This window comes from Somniosus microcephalus, chromosome 14, assembly GCF_052327205.1.
Source record: "Somniosus microcephalus isolate GS21.2 chromosome 14, FLI_Smic_1.0, whole genome shotgun sequence".
NCBI lineage: Eukaryota > Metazoa > Chordata > Chondrichthyes > Squaliformes > Somniosidae > Somniosus > Somniosus microcephalus.
Genome location: NC_141000.1, coordinates 112,181,468 through 112,200,781, shown reverse-complemented (window position 1 = coordinate 112,200,781; position 19,314 = coordinate 112,181,468). Strand labels below are relative to the sequence as shown.

Here is a 19,314-nt window from a genome sequence, read left to right as displayed (position 1 = left end):
CACACTTTAAGGAGGATGTGAAGGCCTTAGAGTGGGTGCAGGAAAGATTTATGAGAATGAGTCCAGGAATGAGGGACTTCAGTTATGTTGATAGACTGGAGAAGCTGGGGTTGTTCTCCTTGGAGCAGAGAAGATCGAGAGGAGATTTGATCGAGGTGTTCAAAATCATGAGGGGTCCGGACAGAGTAGATAGAGGGAAACTGTTCCCATTGGTGGAAGGGTCGAGAACCAGAGGACACAGATTTAAGGTGATTGGCAGAAGAACCAAAGGCGACGTAAGAAAAAACGTTCTTACGCAGCGAGTGGTTAGGATCTGGAATGCACTTCCTGAAAGGGTGGTGGAGGCAGATTCAATCACAGCTTTCAAAAGGGAGTTGGATAACTACCTGAAGGAAAGAAATATGCAGGGCTACAGGGAAAGGGCAGGGGAGTGGGACTAGCTGAAGTGCTCTTGCAGCGAGCTGGCATGGGCTCAATGGGCTGAATGGCCTCCTTCCATGCTGTAACCATTCTGAGATTCTGACATGGTATTTTGCAGAATATTTGAATTCATGACTTATTTAAATATTGACACTCCAGGTTGGGCATTAGTGAAGAATGTAACTCTGAACTGGAAAAGGCTCAATGAGAGAGCTCCTTCCAACTAATATTTTACTTGAATTGTCATGGATTTTACTGAATTAATTTGACCTCCCGAGAGATGAATGACCACAGATCGCACGAGCCAGTAGAGAAGGCTGCTGTTGAGTTGGATAAGTATCCGAAGGAAAGAAATGTGCAGGGCTACGGAGAAAGGGCGGGGGAGTGGGACTAGCTGAAGTGCTCTTGCAGAGAGCCGGCATGGGCTTGAAGGGCCGAATGGCCTCCTTCCGTGCTGTAACCATTCTATGATTTTAAGGACGTAAAAGGCACTGTATAAATGCAAATTCTCTCATTTTTTCCCCCATATAAAAATTGGGTGTGGTTCACACCTGAAACCATACTAAAGCCATCTATCTAGTCATAGACCTTCAGAGCAGTGCGTTTTCCCCCCCCCCCCACCTACTTTAAGATGCCCCGGCAGTCAGAGTTCAAGTGTATGCAAAGTATAACCCATTTCACCCGCTGAATTGACGCAAAGGAAACCAGTTTGGATTTATCAGGCAACTGCATCAATAGGTTGCAAGGTATTTTCTGAACCAATAAAAGAAATACATTCCAGTGGCTTTGTGGATCTGCTGCCCAGTTCAACAACCCGGAACTGCACCATTTAAAATCAGGTTGACTGATGGTTAACTGAATCGTTGCTAAGGAACAAACACCACTGGCTTGTAAAGTTGATGAGTCACCTTACCCACAGGTTGAAGAGATGTGGGCGGGGGAGTTAAGGGCAACTGGTTTGGAAGCCAGTCCAATGATGACGTTTAATAATCCCCCAGTTTTCTTCCCTTCTTTTCTAAAGGTGTGACCTCGCACTGGAGATGTAGTAATGCACACAAGTGGCCGTTCTTCACACGAGCCTCCAGCGAGTATCCACGGGCTATTCAGCTATGGGGGGGGGGGGCATTAGAGTCATGCTCCATCCTGTCCACATTCAACAACAGTACAGGTGCACTTTCCAGCAGGAGTAATGGGGCAGCAACCAGGAGTGTGACCTCTTGCTGCCTACCCCTCCCCACAGCAGGGCACTTTTGGAGTTGGACAAAATGTGCACATCCATTCGGACAGGAGGACATTCTCCTCTCGCTGGCCTGCAAGATTCTTCCCCGGTCACTGGGGGAAAGAATCATTTGCAACGTTAAGACATACAAATGTAGTTTTAATGTGCGCTTGGCAGCTGTAGCAACCACCCCATTACATAAACAGGGAAGCTCCTCGCGTTACAGGAAGCAATTCTGGAATTTAAACAGTACACAAGATGAGCAGTGACGTAAACTTACATCTATAGCACTTAAAGGCAACTTGACGAACAAAAGAGATTTGATATGATTGGAAAAGTACAGCATTGTAGTGAAAGTGGCATGTGCTCATTTCGCTTCTCCCTCCCTTAAAGACGCGGATCCTTTAATACTTCTGGACAATTTACACAAGGCTTCTGTGGACCTATTACTGATGAGTGTGCCACGTCAGTTTACTCTAGCACTGGCTTTAAGCAGGAAATAAGGCGCGGCACCATCTTCCTATCCAGCAGTGTTCTTGGAACCCTGGTCTCTTGTCAATTCAACATCCTGCAGGATGTTGGACCTGCCACACACCTCAGAAAATACCCGGGAATCTCCCCATTTTGTTTTGGAAACTCTCTCTTCCCCCCCCTCTCTCCCCAAGTGGTGCACTGATGGTGCAGTCACGTTACCAATTCTCTGGTGCTGTTTTCCATCCAGCACATCTGACTATCTCCTGATCGTAAAGTACCTTTACGACAATAGTGAAGAAAGCAAACTTTAGCACTTAACACCTGAACTTACCAAATGGGAGGAGGAGGAAGGTTAGAGCCACCTTGCCAAGCACTCTGTGACATTTGTGCAAAATCATGTCTAATGTTACAAATAAACAACAATGAATGATTTGCTGCACAGAATGAATAAGCTTGGGTGCATATCACATACACATTGCATTGTCTTGCTGTCAAATAACAGCTCCTTTGTTGCAGTGAGCTGATGCAGTTGACAGCCACGCTTGCCATTACATAACCACAACTTCTAAATTTACCTCATATTCCATCTTAGTCCCTTCAACCTTGGTGGCATTCTGCGCTTGTGGGCTGTGGTCTGTCACCTAGATTTCTTAAGATTGACACGAGCACTATATTGAAAACAATTAGTGGGGTTGTCCTATATACTTCAATCATGCTTTAAAGTGCAGAACCTCCAATGTATCTTGGGTCCGAACACCACGAAAGATGCATTGGAATCTACCATGTACTAAGGTTACTCCTTAATGAGGTTATTAAACAGCTCCTTTTCTTCATTCTCTATTCGCTTGATTCAAACTCCTCTGACATCTCAATCTTCAAGTGCGAGAACTGATGGAAGTGATCAGTTCCAATGTTTCCTCACCAGATACTGAATGACGCTCTGCCACATTCCACTTACTACAGCAAACATCATGCCTCTGAATTGATAGCGTGCTTACCTCTGTGCAGTCCAGGTTTAAGTTTTGTCCTCCCACTTCCAGTTTAAGAACCTCAATTTGGTAATACCATTCTTCTTTGATAGTGGTGTACCAGATATCCCCCTTGTACAGACTGGGTTCAATTCCACCCATAATCTAAAAATGAGAAAATAAAACTCCCTTATAACTGCCAGCATTATATATTTTTTTTAAACCAGGGTAATTAGAAAACTAGCAAGGCTTCTTCGACAGCACCTCCCAAACCCGCAACCTCCGTCTTGACAAAGGGTTCACCCGAAACGTTGACTCTATGTTCTCTCCACGGATGTTGCCTGGCCTGCTCAGTTTTTCCAGCATTTTCTGTTGTTATTCCGGATTTCCAGCATCTGCAGTATTTTGCTACCACCACCTGCAAGTTCCCCTCCAAGTCATATACCATCCCGACTTGGAAGTATATCGCCGATCCTTCATCGTCACTGGGTCAAAATCCTGGAACTCCCTCCCCAACAGCACTGTGGGAGTACCTTCACCACACGGACTGCAGCGGTTCAAGGCGGCGGCTCACCTCCATCTTCTCAAGAACAATTAGGGATGGGCAATAAATGCTGGCCTCGCTAGCGATGCCTACACTTTGAGTATGAATTTTTTTTTTTTTTTTAATTCAGCCCAGACTAATGAGATGAAAACATCCCAAGCTGCTGACTGTAAGGACCCTACATGAAGGTTAGGGGGCAGTCACAACCCGGTTCCTTGCGGCCACTGGGAGCAGAAAACCACCCTGAAATTGGCACAAATTGAAAATCTCACACCGAAACCATGAGCAATGGAAAAGTATCAGACTGGTGCAGTTAGAGCGTGCTGTTCTGAAGCTGGGACTAAGGCATGTGACTAGAGGAGAGGACCGGGAGCTTTGCTCTGTTCTATAGATGGTTAGAGTCATAGGGGTAGATTTTGCTGAACCTGTCGGGAAGGTGGCGGGACTTCCCCTTTCGGGTTTGACCCGCCTACTTCAACGTCCGGCCAATCCGCGCGATTTTCCCTTGATTGACCTTGTTGAGCCCGCCCAGCGGGCTCAGCAGGCCAATTAAGGGCCACCCAGCAACAGGTGACGTCACAGACTGAAATTTCATCTGTCAAGTGAAATATCAGTGTTTCACAGCTGTTTGAAGCTGCCAAACACTGACAGTCTGAGTTCTAACATGAGCCCTTCTGCACAGACTCAGTTAGAACTCTCAGCAGCACTCAAAGCTGAAGGCTGTCACTTTTCACAGATCGCAGCCGTTCAGCTTTAAGTGCCGGCTGAGTGATGGACTCCCGACGGCTACAGGAAGAAAGGCTGTTAAGGTAAGTAAAGGTAAGTAAAAGTTCTTTACACACTTTAGACACACCAAACACACTTACCTTTGCACTCATGCACCCATCACTCACCCGAGCACTGACATCGCGACCCCTCCAACTCCTTCAACCCGACGGCCCGCCTGCTCTACCTGGCGTGGTTTGGAGCCGTCGGGAAACCCACACGAAACCCCTCAAAATAGGGATTAGGCTAAAAACTGCCTGTTAACTACCTGTTAACAGGCAGTTAATTGGCACTAATCCCTTCCCGCCTGGTTTCGGCAGGTCCCAGTGCAGGGTGGGCACGCGCCGCCACTGAAACTTGTGGGGCGGGGTTTTGAGCGGGCTGGTGGCGGGACCCCCAAATTCGGGATTCCCCCCCCCCCCCACACGCCTGAAACCCCACCTGACGGCTCCCCGAAAATCTAGCCCATAGAGTCATAACGGCACAGAAGGCCGCCATTCGGCCCATCTGTAACAACAAAATATTCTACTCCCCAGCACAGATATCCTTCATCTCAAGCACAAATTTCACCCCAAATAAGTTACTTTTCAAAAAGATCTCATCAGTTGTGTTGCTTCATAAAACATTTTTTTTTTTTTTTTTTTAAAGTTGACTTTCATTAAACTCTAAAGATGACATGGAAGACCCATTTGCTATCACTAGATTCTAAATGTGTGCTCAGAGGATTGAGGGGGCAAGGAGGGAACGATTACTGATTTACTGACCAGTGGAAATAATGATGGGGGACATAAATTTAGGATTAGCCCTACAAGCATAAAGGGGGAGTTTGAAGACATTGTCCACACAAGGGGGGTATTAGAATATGGTATGCATGATCACAAGTGGCCATTGAAACCAATTCATTTGCAACATTTGTCTGAGTCCGAGTTACCAGCACAGACTGGTTGGGCCGAATGGCCTGTTTCTGTGCTGTATATTCTATGTAATTTAAGAGCAAAATAGCTAAAAATTCAAAAGGAAAAAATATTAAATGATAAAAAGGAAAGTAGGAGAATGGGATTAGAGTAGATAGTTCTGGTATGGGGCTAGCAGTGGTATGAAAAGTCTCTCTCTGTACTGAAATTTCTATAATTCTATGATTTACTGGGAAGAGTGCAACTACAGACAGTGCCCCTTATATGAAATAGCAGGGATAATTAATAAACAGTCTTGGATATAAGAAGTCATTAAGACCAGTGCTTATTAGTTGAAGGAAAAACTGTATTGGCAATTGCTAGGTTACATAATGAGACACAGATACTTGAGTCTCTGTTGGCAGACCACTTCTCACCTTCCTTTTGTGTTGTAGGGTTAATTTTTCTGACTCATCAAGGTGAAGAATCTTGATGCAGGGGATTTCCCCCTTCCCCACTTTGTGTCAGCATCAAGTACTCCCAGGTCATGTATCAACATGGAGAAGGTGCAGAGCAGGCCTGCCACTGCTCAACAACCTGTTCCAACCAATACCTCCAGCTCTGCCCACTGCAGCATTGTCACCACTATGTGAGCTTCTCTTAAATATCGAAAGCTAACTGTACTTATACACTAATCGTAGATAGAATCAGAATAGTACAGCACAGAAGGAGGCCATTCAGCCCATCGAGTCTGCGCCGGCTCTTTCGAAGAGCAATCCAGTTAGTCCCACTGCCCCGCTCTTTCCCCATATCCCTGCAAATTTTTCTCCTTCAACTTTCCCCTGGCGGGGGAGTCTAGAACCAGGGGTCACAGTCTCAGGAGAAGGGGTCGGCCATTTAGGACTGAGATGAGGAGAAATTTCTTCACTCAGAAGGTGGTGAATCTTTGGAATTTTCTACCCCAGAGGGCTGTGGAGGCTCAGTCCTTGAGTATATTCAAGACAGAGATCGATAGATTTTTGAACATTAAGGGAATCAAGGGATATGGGGATAGTGCAGGAAAGTGGAGTTGAGGTAGAAGATCAGCCATGATCTTATTGAATGGCGGAGCAGGCTCGAGGGGCCGAATCCTGCCCCTATTTCTTATGCTCTTATGTTCCCTTTTGAAGACTACTATTGAATCTGTATCCACCACCCAATCAGGCAGCGCATTCCAAATCCTAACCACTCGCTGCGTAAAACATTTTTCCCGTATGTCACCTCTGGTTCTTTTGACAATCACCTTAAATCTGTGACTTCTGATTATCGACCCTTCAGCCATTGGAAACGGTTTCTCTTTATTTACTCTATCCAAGCCCTTCATTTTTAAAACACCTCGATTCAATCTCCTCTTGGCCTTCTCTGCTCTAAGGAGAATGTGCACAAAAGCTGACTGGAATGTGGATTCAGACTATCCAAACGCATACGACTTGGGATTCCCATACAGCAAGGTGCCATTTCTATCGCAAGCTTTGAAATCCAAACCACAAGGCCCAGGTAACTCCATTTCTAATCTGAACATATATTTCTTACTCGCTGGTTTGTCCTGTTTGAATTTCATGGGCTTTGGGACGTTTGGAATGGGCTACTCTTCATGCTACTGGCCTCACTGACAGATATATCTTCAGTCAAAACATCGAGATCTGTTATTGCCCACTGCTTCTTGCTTGTGTAAAATAATGGGAATTTTTGGGGCTCCCAAAGGATATACTTGCCATAGAGGGAGTGCAGCGAAGGTTCACCAGACTGATTCCTGGGATGGCAGGACTGTTGTATGAGGAGAGATTGGGTCGACTAGACCTGTATTCACCAGAGTTTAGAAGAATGAGAGGGGGATCTCATTGAAACGTATAAAATTCTGACAGGGCTAGACAGACTGGCTGCAGGGAGGATGTTTCCCCTGGCTGGGGGGTCTAGAACGAGGGGTCACAGTCTCAGGATACGGGGTAGGACATTTAGGACTGAGATGAGGAGAAATGTCTTCACTCAGAGGGTGGTGAACCTGTGGAATTCTCTACCACAGAGGCCAAGTCATTGAATATATTTAAGAAGGAGATAGATAGATTTCTAGACACAAGGGGCATCAAAGGAGTATGGGGAGAGAGCGCGAATATGGTATTGGGAGAGAGAATCAGCCATGATCATATTGACTGGTGGAGCAGGCTTGAAGTGCCAAATGGCCTACTCCTGCTCCTATGTTTCTATGTTTCCCAAGGCTTGGAGTATGCACCCAAGCAGCTGATGAGGGCCAAAAGGTCAGACACTCCTAGTTTAACAGCCAGAGCACAGTGGTCCTCAGAACTTACCAGACTCCCTCCTACTGGGCTGGCTTGCTCCTCTTCGCTTAGTGACAATCCAGCACCACACATTTGGAGCGAGAACACATCAGGGATCCCCATTTGTTTCACTAACGAGTCAAAGAATGGCTCCACAGAACTGGATGGCTGTAAAAGAATGAACGAACAAAGTGGGAACTCGAAGGAACCAACAACTGGCTGCAGGTCATTAAAGAAGTTCCTTTTTTCTGCTACAGTGACTTTTACACTTTTGTTTACAATTAATATTGGTTTCTTTGGGAAGGGCAAACGAAGAGAAAGGATAAAAGCGAAACAAATTCTCATTTCATTTTCAGTATCGCAAAAAAATGGAACTTACTTTGGCTAACATACTGTAGGCCAGCCCCAGAATCCCTTGCCAGTTTATTCCAGGCAAGAAGAAGTCCTGTGATTGGATGATAGTGGCAATATTGATGGTGACAGTACCATTAGGTCCTTTTGGAACGGTGACGACATCCGTGCCAAGTTTACCCACCCAACTTCCCTGGGTGTATCTGACAGAGACATCTAGGTCAAAAGACTTATAGGTGCTAGATCTGAGCAAGAAAAAAGGACAAGGGTTTAGCATCTCACCAATTTACAATTGAAACCCCTAACCACGCACAAGGCAAAACCTATTCAGAACAAACATAACGTAGCTTAATATTAAAGCTTAAATTTCAATACAAGCCAAAAAGAATCTTGAACTTTTACTAGACTCCCCCAATAAATCCAGCTTGGCTCAGTGCAGTGGTAGCATTCGCACCTCACGTCAGTCATGGGTTCAAGCCCCACTCCAGGACTCGATCATATAATCTGAGCTGACATTCTCCTGCAGTGCTGAGGGAGGCCTGCATTATCAGAGTTGTCGTCCCTCGGGCAAGGCATCAAATGTAACATAAGAACATAAGAAATAGGAGCAGGAATAGGCCACTTGGCCCCTCGAGCCTGCTCCGCCATTCAATAAGATCATGGCTGATCTTGGGCTCAAAGCCACTTCCCCCGCCCGCTCCCCATAACCCTTCACTCCCTTATCTTGTAAAAATCTGTCTATCTCCACCTTAAATGTATTTAATGACCCAGCCTCCACAGCCCTCTGGGGCAGAGAATTCCACAGATTTACAATCCTCAGAAGAAATTCCTACTCATCTCAGTTAAACATAGAAACATAGAAGATAGGAGCAGGAGTAGGCCATTCGGCCCCTCGAGCCTGCTCCGCCATTCAATGAGATCATGGCTGATCATCCAAATTCAGTACCCTGTCCCTGCCTTCTCTCCATATTCCTTGATCCCTTTAGCCTTAAGAAATATATCTAACTCCTTCTTGAATATATTTAATGAATTGGCCTCAACTGCCTTCTGTTGTAGAGAAGGCCACAGGTTCACCACTCTCTGGGTGAAGAAATTCCTCCTCATTTCTGTCCTAAATGGCATACCCTTTATCCTTGGACTGTGACCCCTGGTTCTGGACTCCCCGACCATCAGGAACATCCTTCATGCATCTAGTCTGTCTAGTCCTGTCAGAATTTTATAAGTTTCAATGTTTCAAGTTTCAAGTTCTGAAGGAGGCCCTGTTCTATCGGTTCAAATGAACGTGAAAGAGCCCATGGCACTATCTGATAAAGATCGGGACAACATTCAAACAAAGGCAAGATTCACTGATCATTAATCTCACTGCTTTTAGTGGGATTCTGGAGTAAACAAAATAGGCTCCAATGGCAACAGTGCCATGTCGGGGCCAAGAGCAGTCATGAGAGAGCAGAGGAGCGGCATGAACTGAGGCGGGAGTGGGGGGGAAGGAGAAAGACAGCAGGCGGAGAAGAGTTGTGCTGGTGTGAACTGGGAAAGGGATGAGGAAGGAAGTAGAGCAGAAGATAAAAGGAAAAAAAGAGAACTGGCAAAATCTGGGTGCAGGGGAGTGGCAACACAAACTGAGGGAGGGGCAGGGAGGAAGAAAGTGCCTCAATGTCACCCAGACAATTGTATAACCAATTTATAGATTTAGCAACAAAGAGCATCAACACCAATATTTATTGACAATAGCCTGAAATTTCTGCAAGACATTTGGGAAAAAGTCTGACAATTTTTGCCCCAATCACCCATTATACAAGTACAGGAAACTTTGGTTTATCTGGAGGTTAACTGTCCCGAATGCTCAAGTCACCGGCAAAAATCAGGAGCCGTTTCGTTAGGTTTTTTTTCTTTACGTTGCTTTTTTTTTCCCCCCACCAGTCAGGCTCTGCAAGGTCTCGCTGAAGCTGTTGCTAAGCTACAGAGACGCTTGCAAGGTACGGACGACTGTTTAGAAGTTGTTGCTAAGCAACAGGGTTTGTTGCCAGATACGGAGCTCAAAATCTCTATGTTTCAACATTAGCGCTGGTTTGTCCGGCAGTTTTGATGGGACGGCAACAGCTCGGTCCCGTCGGTGCCGGATAGCACAAAGTTTCCTGTAATGGAATATTGAATATACCTGCAGCTTAACGAACGTGTCCTACTACAGTTTCAGAGTCTGGATTGATTGAGCAGTTAGCTTTTTAAGTTGACCAGGTTGGCATGTATAGTTAGGGTTCCCAACTCTGGTTGGCCATATTGCTAGAGGTTTCATCACATGACCTCCTGCCTCCAATTGACCTACCCAGTAAAACAATCTTTTCCCCATCTCCAATATTTTTGCAACTATTAAATCAAAGTGCTCAAAGATATTGAAAAAAAAAAATCAATTCTTTTAAAGGCTCCAATGCTTCTCCTGGGTTGCTCGCAGCCGTGTCCAGGAGATGAATCTTCAATTCCTGGAAACTCCAGGGTAATCCTGGAGGGTTGGCGACCCGGTGTATAGTATTGGAAGTGCGTGGATGTTGACTGAGGACAGGAACAAGTCTGACTGTGATGCCCCACACAATCAAATAAGCTACTAATACTCAAGGTGAAGGCTCAGGCATGAAGAATGGCCATGGTACTGGAAGACAACTAGCACCCATGGAGCTGGACTCTAGTAAGGCGGCCTTGAAAAAGAAATGAGGGGGGGAGAAAATGGTTAGGCAAAGGAAAAAAAATTGCTGTCCAGCAAATCTCTAGAATAATTTCAACCGTGCTACCCTAACTTGATCGGGTTTTTTGATGAGGTAACAGAGGGTTGATGAGGGCAATGCCGTTAACGTGGTGTACACGGACTTCCAAAAGGCGTTCAACAAAGTGCCACATAATAGGCTTGACAACAAAGTTGAAGCCCGTGGAATAAAAGGGACAGTGGCTGCATGGATAGAAAATTGGCTAAGTGACAGGAAACAGAGTAGCAGTGAACGGTTGTTTTTCAGGCTGGAGGAAGGTATACACTGGTGTTCCCCAGGGGTCGATACTGGAACCACTGCTTTTCTTGCTATATATTAATGACTTGGGTGTACAGGGCACAATTTCAAAATTTGCAGAGAACACAAAACTTGGAAGTATAGTGAACAGTGAGGAGGATAGTGATAGACTTCAAGAGGACATAGACAGGCTGGTGAAATGGGCAGACACGTGACCGATGAAATTTAACGCAGAAAAGTGCGAAGTGATACATTTTGGTAGGAAGAACGAGGAGAGGCAATATAAACTAAAGGGTACAATCCTAAAGGGGGTGCAGGAACAGAGAGACCTGGGGGTATATGTGCACAAATCATTGAAGGTGGCAGGGCAGGTTGAGAAAGCAGTTAAAAAAGCATACGGGATCCTGGGCTTCATAAATAGGGGTATAGAGTACAAAAGCAAGGAAGTTATGATGAACCTTTATAAAACACTGGTTCGGCCTCAACTGGAGTAGTGTGTCCAATTCTGGGCACTGCACTTTAAGGAGGATGTGAAGGCCATAGAGAGGGTGCAGAAAATATTTACGGGAATGATTCCAGGGATGAGGGACTTCAGTTACGTGGATAGACTAGAGAAGCTGGGGTTGTTCTCCTTAGAGCAGAGAAGGTCGAGAGGAGATTCGAGAGGTATATTCTAAATCATGAGGGTCTTGACAGAGTAGATAGAGGGAAACTGTTCCCATTGGTGGAAGGGTCAAGAACCAGAGGACACAGATTAAAGGTGATTGGCAAAAGAAGCAAAGGAGACATGAGGAAAAACTTTTTTACGCAATGAGTGGTTATGATCTGGAATGCACTGCCCGAGAGGGTGGTGGATGCAGACTCAATCATGGATTTCAAAAGGGAATTGGGTAAGTACCTGAAGGAAATAAATTTGCTGGGCTATGGGGAAAGGGTGGGGGAGTGGGACTAGCTGAAGTGCTCTTGGGAGAGCCGATAAAGGCTCAACGGGCCAAATGGCCTCCTTCTGTGATGTAACCATTCTATGATACCCCCAGGTATGTCAAGTACTAAGAGCCAAGAGTTATAAAGCACAGCAAAAAATTTGATTGGAAAACATATTCCAAGAGCAACACCCCCTGGTGGCTGGCTGACAGCATAGAATGTTGCTGTTCTCTCTCTTGCCTCCCCCTCCCTCCAAGAGGATCAGTCATGGTTGTTTGCGTAACACTAAGATTGCTCAAACAAAAGGAAAGGTAATATCCAGAGACAGGAACTAAAACAAAAAGGAAATGGAGCATGCCGCCTGGCTGATTTTTAAAAGGTTATTTGTTTGTGGGAGTTGCTGGCAAGGCCAGCATTTATTGCCCATCCCTAATTGTCCTCGAGAAGGTGGCGGCGAGCTGCCTTCTTGAACCGCTGCAGTCTGTGCGGTGAAGGTACTCTCACGGTGCTGCTTAGTATAGTTCTTTGTAGCGGTTTGGTATGATGGAGTGTCTTGCTAGGCCATTTCAGAGGGCGGTTAAGAGTCAACCACATTGCTGTGGGTCTGGAGTCACCTATAGGCCAGACCGGGTAAGGATGGCAGATTTTCTTCCCTAAAGGACATTAGTGAGCCAGATGGGTTTTACGACAATCCGATAGTTTCATGGTCACCATTACTGACTCTAGCTTTTTATTCCAGATTTATTCAATTAACAGAGTTTAAATTCCCCAGCTGCCGTGGTGGGATTTGAACTCATGTCTCGGGATCATTAGTCCAGGCCTCTGGATTACTAGTCCCGTAACATAACTGTAGGATAGAGTGTACCTGTAGGATTTAGTAAACATTGTTAAGATTATGTAACCATTATTAAGTAACTATAATATGTGAAATTGTATGTTAAAAACCTAAAATGCCTGTATACAATGACGAATGGCTGAGAAGTAAAGCAGGATGGGAATTATGCCAACCTGACTAAACTCTGTTAGAAATTGATATAATTCTGTAAAATGGTCTATTAAATAAACAAGGAGATAGTGGGGAACAAGAAATTCAGCAACGTTGCAAAAGAAGATAGGGGGCTGGAGACAGTCACCACTCCCTGTCTTCGCAAAAATGCAGAACTGGCCAAACAATGAGCTGATTAAAAAGCAAAAAGACATCTGTGAGAACTTAGTGTGAAGGTTGTTCTCAGGTAAAGATAGCTTACTTTCTAACTGCCATGAAGGCAAAACGGAGGGGAAAAAAAGTAAAAATGAACAGCTATTGAACACTGCAGGCAACGCGAAACTAGAGGATGAAAAGCTTCAGTCAACAGAACACAGCAAGAGAATAAAGAGACCGCGCCAGTGTCACTCGGAAGGAACGCTGGGGTTCAACGAACAGACTGCGACTATCTTCTTGTTAAGTATTACTTCTTTGTACCGGATGTTTAATGCTTAATAAACCTGTTTTACTGATACACAATATACCTGTACCCAGAATGGTTTGTGTAGTCACGGACAAACTATTCTAAAGAGCTTTTAAAAGCTACATAACCACTATGCCACCGTTCCGATAACGCCACCAGCTGATACTAAACAAAAAACTGTTGGACTTTCCCATGCTTTCCATCTGGAGAGAAGGAGGATGCAAATCTAAGCACAGGAAACTCTTTGGTATCCGGGACCGGCGTGGTGCCTGTTTATCAAAAAGTCCAGATTACAGAGAGGTATAGTTAAAAGGTACGAGAGCTCTGTACACAGCAACAAATCCAGGCTTCCCTGTTGCTTAGCAACATGTGCAGGAACTCCAGCCACAGACCAAGCGTCCCTGTTGCTTAGCAACAAGTGTAGGAGCCCCAGTTACACAGCCACAGATCCAGGAACTGCCACTAATATGAAGTAAAACTTACCTGAACCTACTCCTGAATTTTGCTGGTTAACAGAGATTTCCGGTCATTTAGGTGCTGGTAAATCGAGAGTTTCCTGTAACTCCCTTCCGCCACACTTTCTTCCCTCTCAACCAATCAAACCTTGGGCAAGCTGGAGCCGATTTTGCAAAGTGACTTTTTCCATTAGATTACTGCACTCGCATCACTTTGCTATGCAGACTCTCTCAATTAGGACAGATTCTCAGTATTTTACACCCCAGCAAGCAATATCCTCTCAGCCTTGCTTAATAATTACCAGATATTATACCTCCCGAGGAGTCTGGCGGAGAGCCAAGACCCAAGGAGAGGCAAAACTGAAGTTGAAAACACTAATTCGAGTGCAAGGCTTGAAATGATTAGTAGCATGCAAGAGTAATAAACACCTATAAAACCCCAGCAAGCTATTTTTATATTAAATAATGTAGCAGGCACCATGATCTGTCCATTCTTACCAGTCTTTGCCATCCATCTAGTGAGGGATACGGGACACAAACAAAACAAATGATCGAGCAGAAAGCAAGGAGGTGGAGGAGAAAACCCAAGGAAATAAACAAAGAAGCAATTGGTTTCCAATTAGCCAGATGATTACTCGAGTCTTGCTGTACTGTGGAGCACTGATCAGTTACAATGCCATCAGCCAGCCTTTTCAGGCAACTTTGCTTTCAAAATTTAATTTAAAAGAAAATAAAAGGCCAATGTTTGTAGCCGAGGGCAAGGAGAGATTGTGATTTATTTGACAGGCTAGATTCAAAGAGATTGATCACAGAAATCTTCTCGTCAGCTGTGGCTCAGTGGGTAGCACGCTCGCCTCGGAGTCAGAAGGCTGTGGGGTTCAAGCCCCACTCCAGAACTTGGAGCACTAATCCAGGCTGACACTTCCAATGTAGTACCGAGGGAGCGCTGCACTATCAGAGGTGCCATCTTTCGGATGAGACTTTAAACTGAAGCCCCGTCGTCTGCCCCCTCAGGAGGTAAAGGATCCCGTGGCACTATTTCGAAGAAGAGCAGGGGAGTTATCCGTGGTGCCTTGGCCAATATTTATCCCTCAATCAACATCACAAAAACAGATTATCTGGTCATTATCACATTGCGGTTTGTGGGAGCTTGCTGTGCACAAAGTGACTGCTGCACTTCCAACATTACAACAGTGGTTACTTCAGTAGTGCTTCATTGGCTGTAAAGCACTGTGGGACATCCTGAAAGCAGTTATATAAAATGTCAAATAACAACAGAAAATGCTGGAAAAACTCAGCAGGCCAGGCAACATCTGTGGAGAGAAATTAGAGTCGACGTCAACTCTAATTTCTCTCCACGGATGTTGCCTGGCCTGCTGTGTTTTTCCAGCATTTTCTGTTGTTATTTTGGATTTCCAGCATCTGCAGTATTTTGCTATCATATAAAATGTCAAGTTCTTTCTTCTGTTCCCTAATCATAGACAGGAGAATTCAACTGGGAAAGGTTTCCCTAATGCTGCACAGGCAAAAAACGTCTAATTTATCCTGCAATAGCAAATGCCACCCAATCTCCCCCTTTATCTTGATCAATCTTGGGACAGAGCCAATTACTGCCAGAAAGTATGTACAGGAGAGGGAGAAAAGCAACAAGACTAACTCCAAAGTGCAAAAGAGGTGTGCTACAAGAGAAGATTAGTGAAGCTCCAATTCTCCAGTACAGAAAGCACGTCGAAGAAAATGAGATGCATTTGCTAAATTTATGGGTATTTTCAAGACTCTTGTTGTGATTTTTCATTTACGCACTGGCGTTGTGGTAATTTCATTTTCTTACGGTGTACCGTGGAACAGTCATGGAGGCTGCATCTCTGTTCTTTTGATGCACTGCGACTGGGAAGAAAAGTCTTACACAATCTGACTGGTGAATGACAACAACTTGCATTTATATAGTGCCTTTAACATAGTAGAACGTCCCAAGGCGCTTCACAGGAGCGTTACCTTTGACACCGAGCCATAGAGATATTGGGACAGGTGACCAGAAGGTAGGTTTTAAGTAGCAACTTAAAAGCAGGAGATGTAGAGAGGCGGAGAGGCTTAGCGAGGGAATGCCACAGCCTCCGACCAAGGCAGCTGAAGGCATGGCCGCCAATGGTAGGACGATAAAAAAAAAAATTGAGGATTCGAGAGAGGCCAGAATTGGAGGAGCGCAGAGACCTCGGAGAGCTGTAGGGCTGGAGGAGGTTACAGACAAAGAAAGAAAATAACCAGTTAGAAAGGCGAATTGACAAGACAAACTCAACAGTCACAACACAGAAACTGTAAACGACAGACAAATTGATGTGGATTGTGTGAATACAAGCTCCCATGGTTCAGGTTCAGCCATCCCATGTGGGACTATCGGCCGCCAAGAAACTGTTATTCGATGATCTCCAGTGATGTGAGCGGATTACAGAAACAGAGTCAAGGTCAAAGTGAAACGAAAGAACGTCTCTTTCATCTCAGCTCTGCACATTAGAAGGGCGGTAGGCTAAGCCTAACACGCACAATTGGCACACAGTATCCTTTTTTGGTGCGTCAAGGACTTCACAGGAGACAAAAGAAAGACTTGCATTTCTCGAGCTCCTTTCACGACCTCAGGATGTCCCAAAACGCTTTACAGCCAATGAAGTACGTTTGAAGTGTAGTCACTGTTGTAATGTAGGAAACGAAGCAGCCAATTTGCACACAGCAAGCTCCCATAAACAGCACTGAGATAATGACCAGATAATCTGTTTTAGTGATTTTGATTGAAGGATAAATATCGGCCAGGACACCGGGGATAACTCCCCAGCTCTTCTTCGAAATAGTGCCATGGGCTCTTTTATGTCCACCCGAGAGAGCAGACGGGACCTCAGTTTAACGTCTCATCCGAAAGACGGCACCTCCGACAGTGCAGCACTTCCTCAGCGCTGCACTGGAGTGTCAGCCTAGATTTGTGCTCAAGTCTCTGGAGTGGGGCTTGAACACTCAACCTTCTGACTCCGAGGCAAGAGTGCTGCCCACTGAGCCACGGCTGAGAGAAAAAGCATTATGCCTTGCGTGGGATACACTCTAGTTTTACACTGGTCACAACATTAGGGCTCATTAACAATACTTCTGCAGCTCTTCTGCCTGCAGGGGAGTTCTCCCCGGTGTCCTGGGCCAATATTTATCCCTCAGTTAACATCACTAAAAACAGATTATCTGGTCATTATCACATTACTGTTTGATGGACCTTGCTGTGCACAAATTGCCTGCCGTGTTTCCTACATTACAACAGTGACTACACTTCAAAAGTACTGCATTGGTTCTGAAGCACTTGGGGGCATCCGGTGGTCGTGAAAGGCGCTATATAAATGCAAGTCTTTCTTTCCTTAAGCAGTGACGCTACCAGGAGAGTCCCAGGTTAAATCTCCAGTCTATGCTGAGGTGGTTCCATCAGCCATGGCTGGGGTATAGGCTTTAGAATTGGCCTCAGCACCCTTGGGTTGCAGGGAGGGGGGAAAAAATGGCTGGGGTTCCTATTTCTGACTGCCATCCAGTTGCCCCCTGTTGGCAGTGCATGCGTGAAGACAGGTTCAGGCTTGGTGAAATGCCCTCTTATGATAAAACAGACTGCTTTAGATGATAAAATGCCTCTTGCGCATCCCCGATTTTAATCACTGCACCGTTGGCGGCCATGCCTTCAGCTGCCTAGGCCCCAAGCTCTGGAATTCCCCCCTAAGCCTCTCCGCCTCACTATCTCTCTCTCTTTCCTCCTGTAAGACACTCCTTAAAACCTACCTCATTGCCCAAGCATTTGGTCATCTGTCCCGATATCGCCTTATGTGGCTCAGTGTCGAATTGTCTTCAATAACGCCCGTGAAGCGCCTTGGGATGTTTCACTTCCTTAAAGACGCTACATAAATGCAGGTTGTTGTTGCTGCGGCGGACACTCGCTATTTAGGCTTTCATTTGAAGAATGGACAAGTAGGCAAAGCACCAGAGGGTACTTGTGCCCATGTAATTGCACACCAGGAAGGATACAATGTTGACAAGAGGCGCAGGGAGGGGAGAAAATTGGCCGAACACAAGAGTAGGAAAAAATCTACTTATACAGGTTCAGTAGTGCAGTGGTTATGGTTTGGTAATCCCACCCATGGCAAGTTGAATTCAATAAATCTGGTAATTTGTAGGCAAGCATCAAAAAAAAAAGCCATGAAAGTTATCAGCTCCCTGAAGACCCGAAATCAGCAGAGCTTTGAAACCGACACGTGCGGAGTTGCACAAAATAGCCGGCGTGCCTCATGGAGATTTACAGCACAGAAGGAGGCCACTCGGCCCATCGTGTCCGTGCCGGCCGAAAAAGAGTCATCCAGCCTAATCCCACTTTCCAGCTCTTGGTCCGTAGCCTTGTAGGTTACGGCGCTTCAAGTGCACAATACGGTTTAAGCGGTGCCTCTGATGACAAATGGTTAGCACCATGTCCCCCCCGATATAGGCAGCTGGCAGTGCAAGTGCTGGGGACTCTACCTGTATCTAGAATCTTTTTCAAATGCGAGTCAATGACCACAGCCTCAATAAAGCACTCCTTATATTGGTGCTTGCTAACAGGATCCATCCGAGACTCAGCAACCACCGCTGTCAGAGTTGCCTTGTTTCTTTACCTCAGTGCAGCCATTTTGAATCTGGATCATGGTCCAATATTCAAGCATCACTTTACTTACTTGACAACAACTTGTATTTATATAGCGCCTTTAACGTAGTAAAACATTCCAAGGCGCTTCACAGGAGTATTTTAAGACAAGAAAATTTGACACCGAGCCACATAAGAACATAAGAAATAGGAGCAGGAGTAGGCCAATCGGCCCCTCGAGCCTGCTCCGCCATTCAATAAGATCATGGCTGATCTGATCCTAACCGCCAATCCACTGTCACAGAACCATCTCCTGAATCTAACAGAATTAGACACATGAAATAGGAGCAGGATCAGGCTACACGGCCCCTGGGCCCGCTCCGCTACCCACAGGGCCATGACCGATCCGAACCTAGACTCATGTCCAAATTCCTGCCCGCTCCCCGTAACCCTTTATTCCCTTTACTTCTAGGAAACTGTCTATTTCTGTTTTAAATTATGTAATGATGTAGCTTCTACAGCTTTTTGGGGCAGCATATTCCATGGACCTACCACCCTCTGAGTGAAGTAGTTCCTCCTCATCTCAGTTTTGAAAGAGCAGCCCCTTATTCTAAGACTATGCCCCCTAGTTCTAGTTTCACCCATCATCGGGAACATCCTCCCCGCATCCACCCGATCCAACCCCTTCACAATCTTATATGTTTCAATAAGATCGCCTCTCATTCTTCTGAACTCCAATGAGTAGAGTCCCAATCTACTCAACCTCTCCTCATATGTCCATCCCCTCATCCCCGGGATTAGCCGAGTGAACCTTCTTTGTACTGACTCGAGAGCAAGTTTGTCTTTTCTTAAGTATGGACACCAAAACTGTATGCAGTATTCCAGGTGCGGTCTCACCAATACCTTGTACAACTG

The 19,314-nt window shown here is 45.5% G+C and overlaps 1 protein-coding gene across 2 annotated transcripts in view; it reads right to left on the bottom strand.

The window, feature by feature from the left end:
- bace2 (beta-secretase 2) overlaps positions 1-19,314 on the bottom strand; it is a 90,349-nt gene that overhangs the window by 43,485 nt on the left and 27,550 nt on the right. Inside the window, exons 3-5 of one of the 2 annotated variants that reach the window (XM_086007197.1) lie at positions 7,978-8,194; positions 7,629-7,766; positions 3,112-3,246 (exon numbers count right to left, since the gene is read on the bottom strand). In XM_086007197.1, the coding sequence (XP_085863323.1) occupies positions 3,112-3,246; positions 7,629-7,766; positions 7,978-8,194 (490 nt within the window). The remainder of the gene's footprint in view (positions 1-3,111; positions 3,247-7,628; positions 7,767-7,977; positions 8,195-19,314) is intronic. The other variant, XM_086007198.1, reaches the window with a different exon arrangement.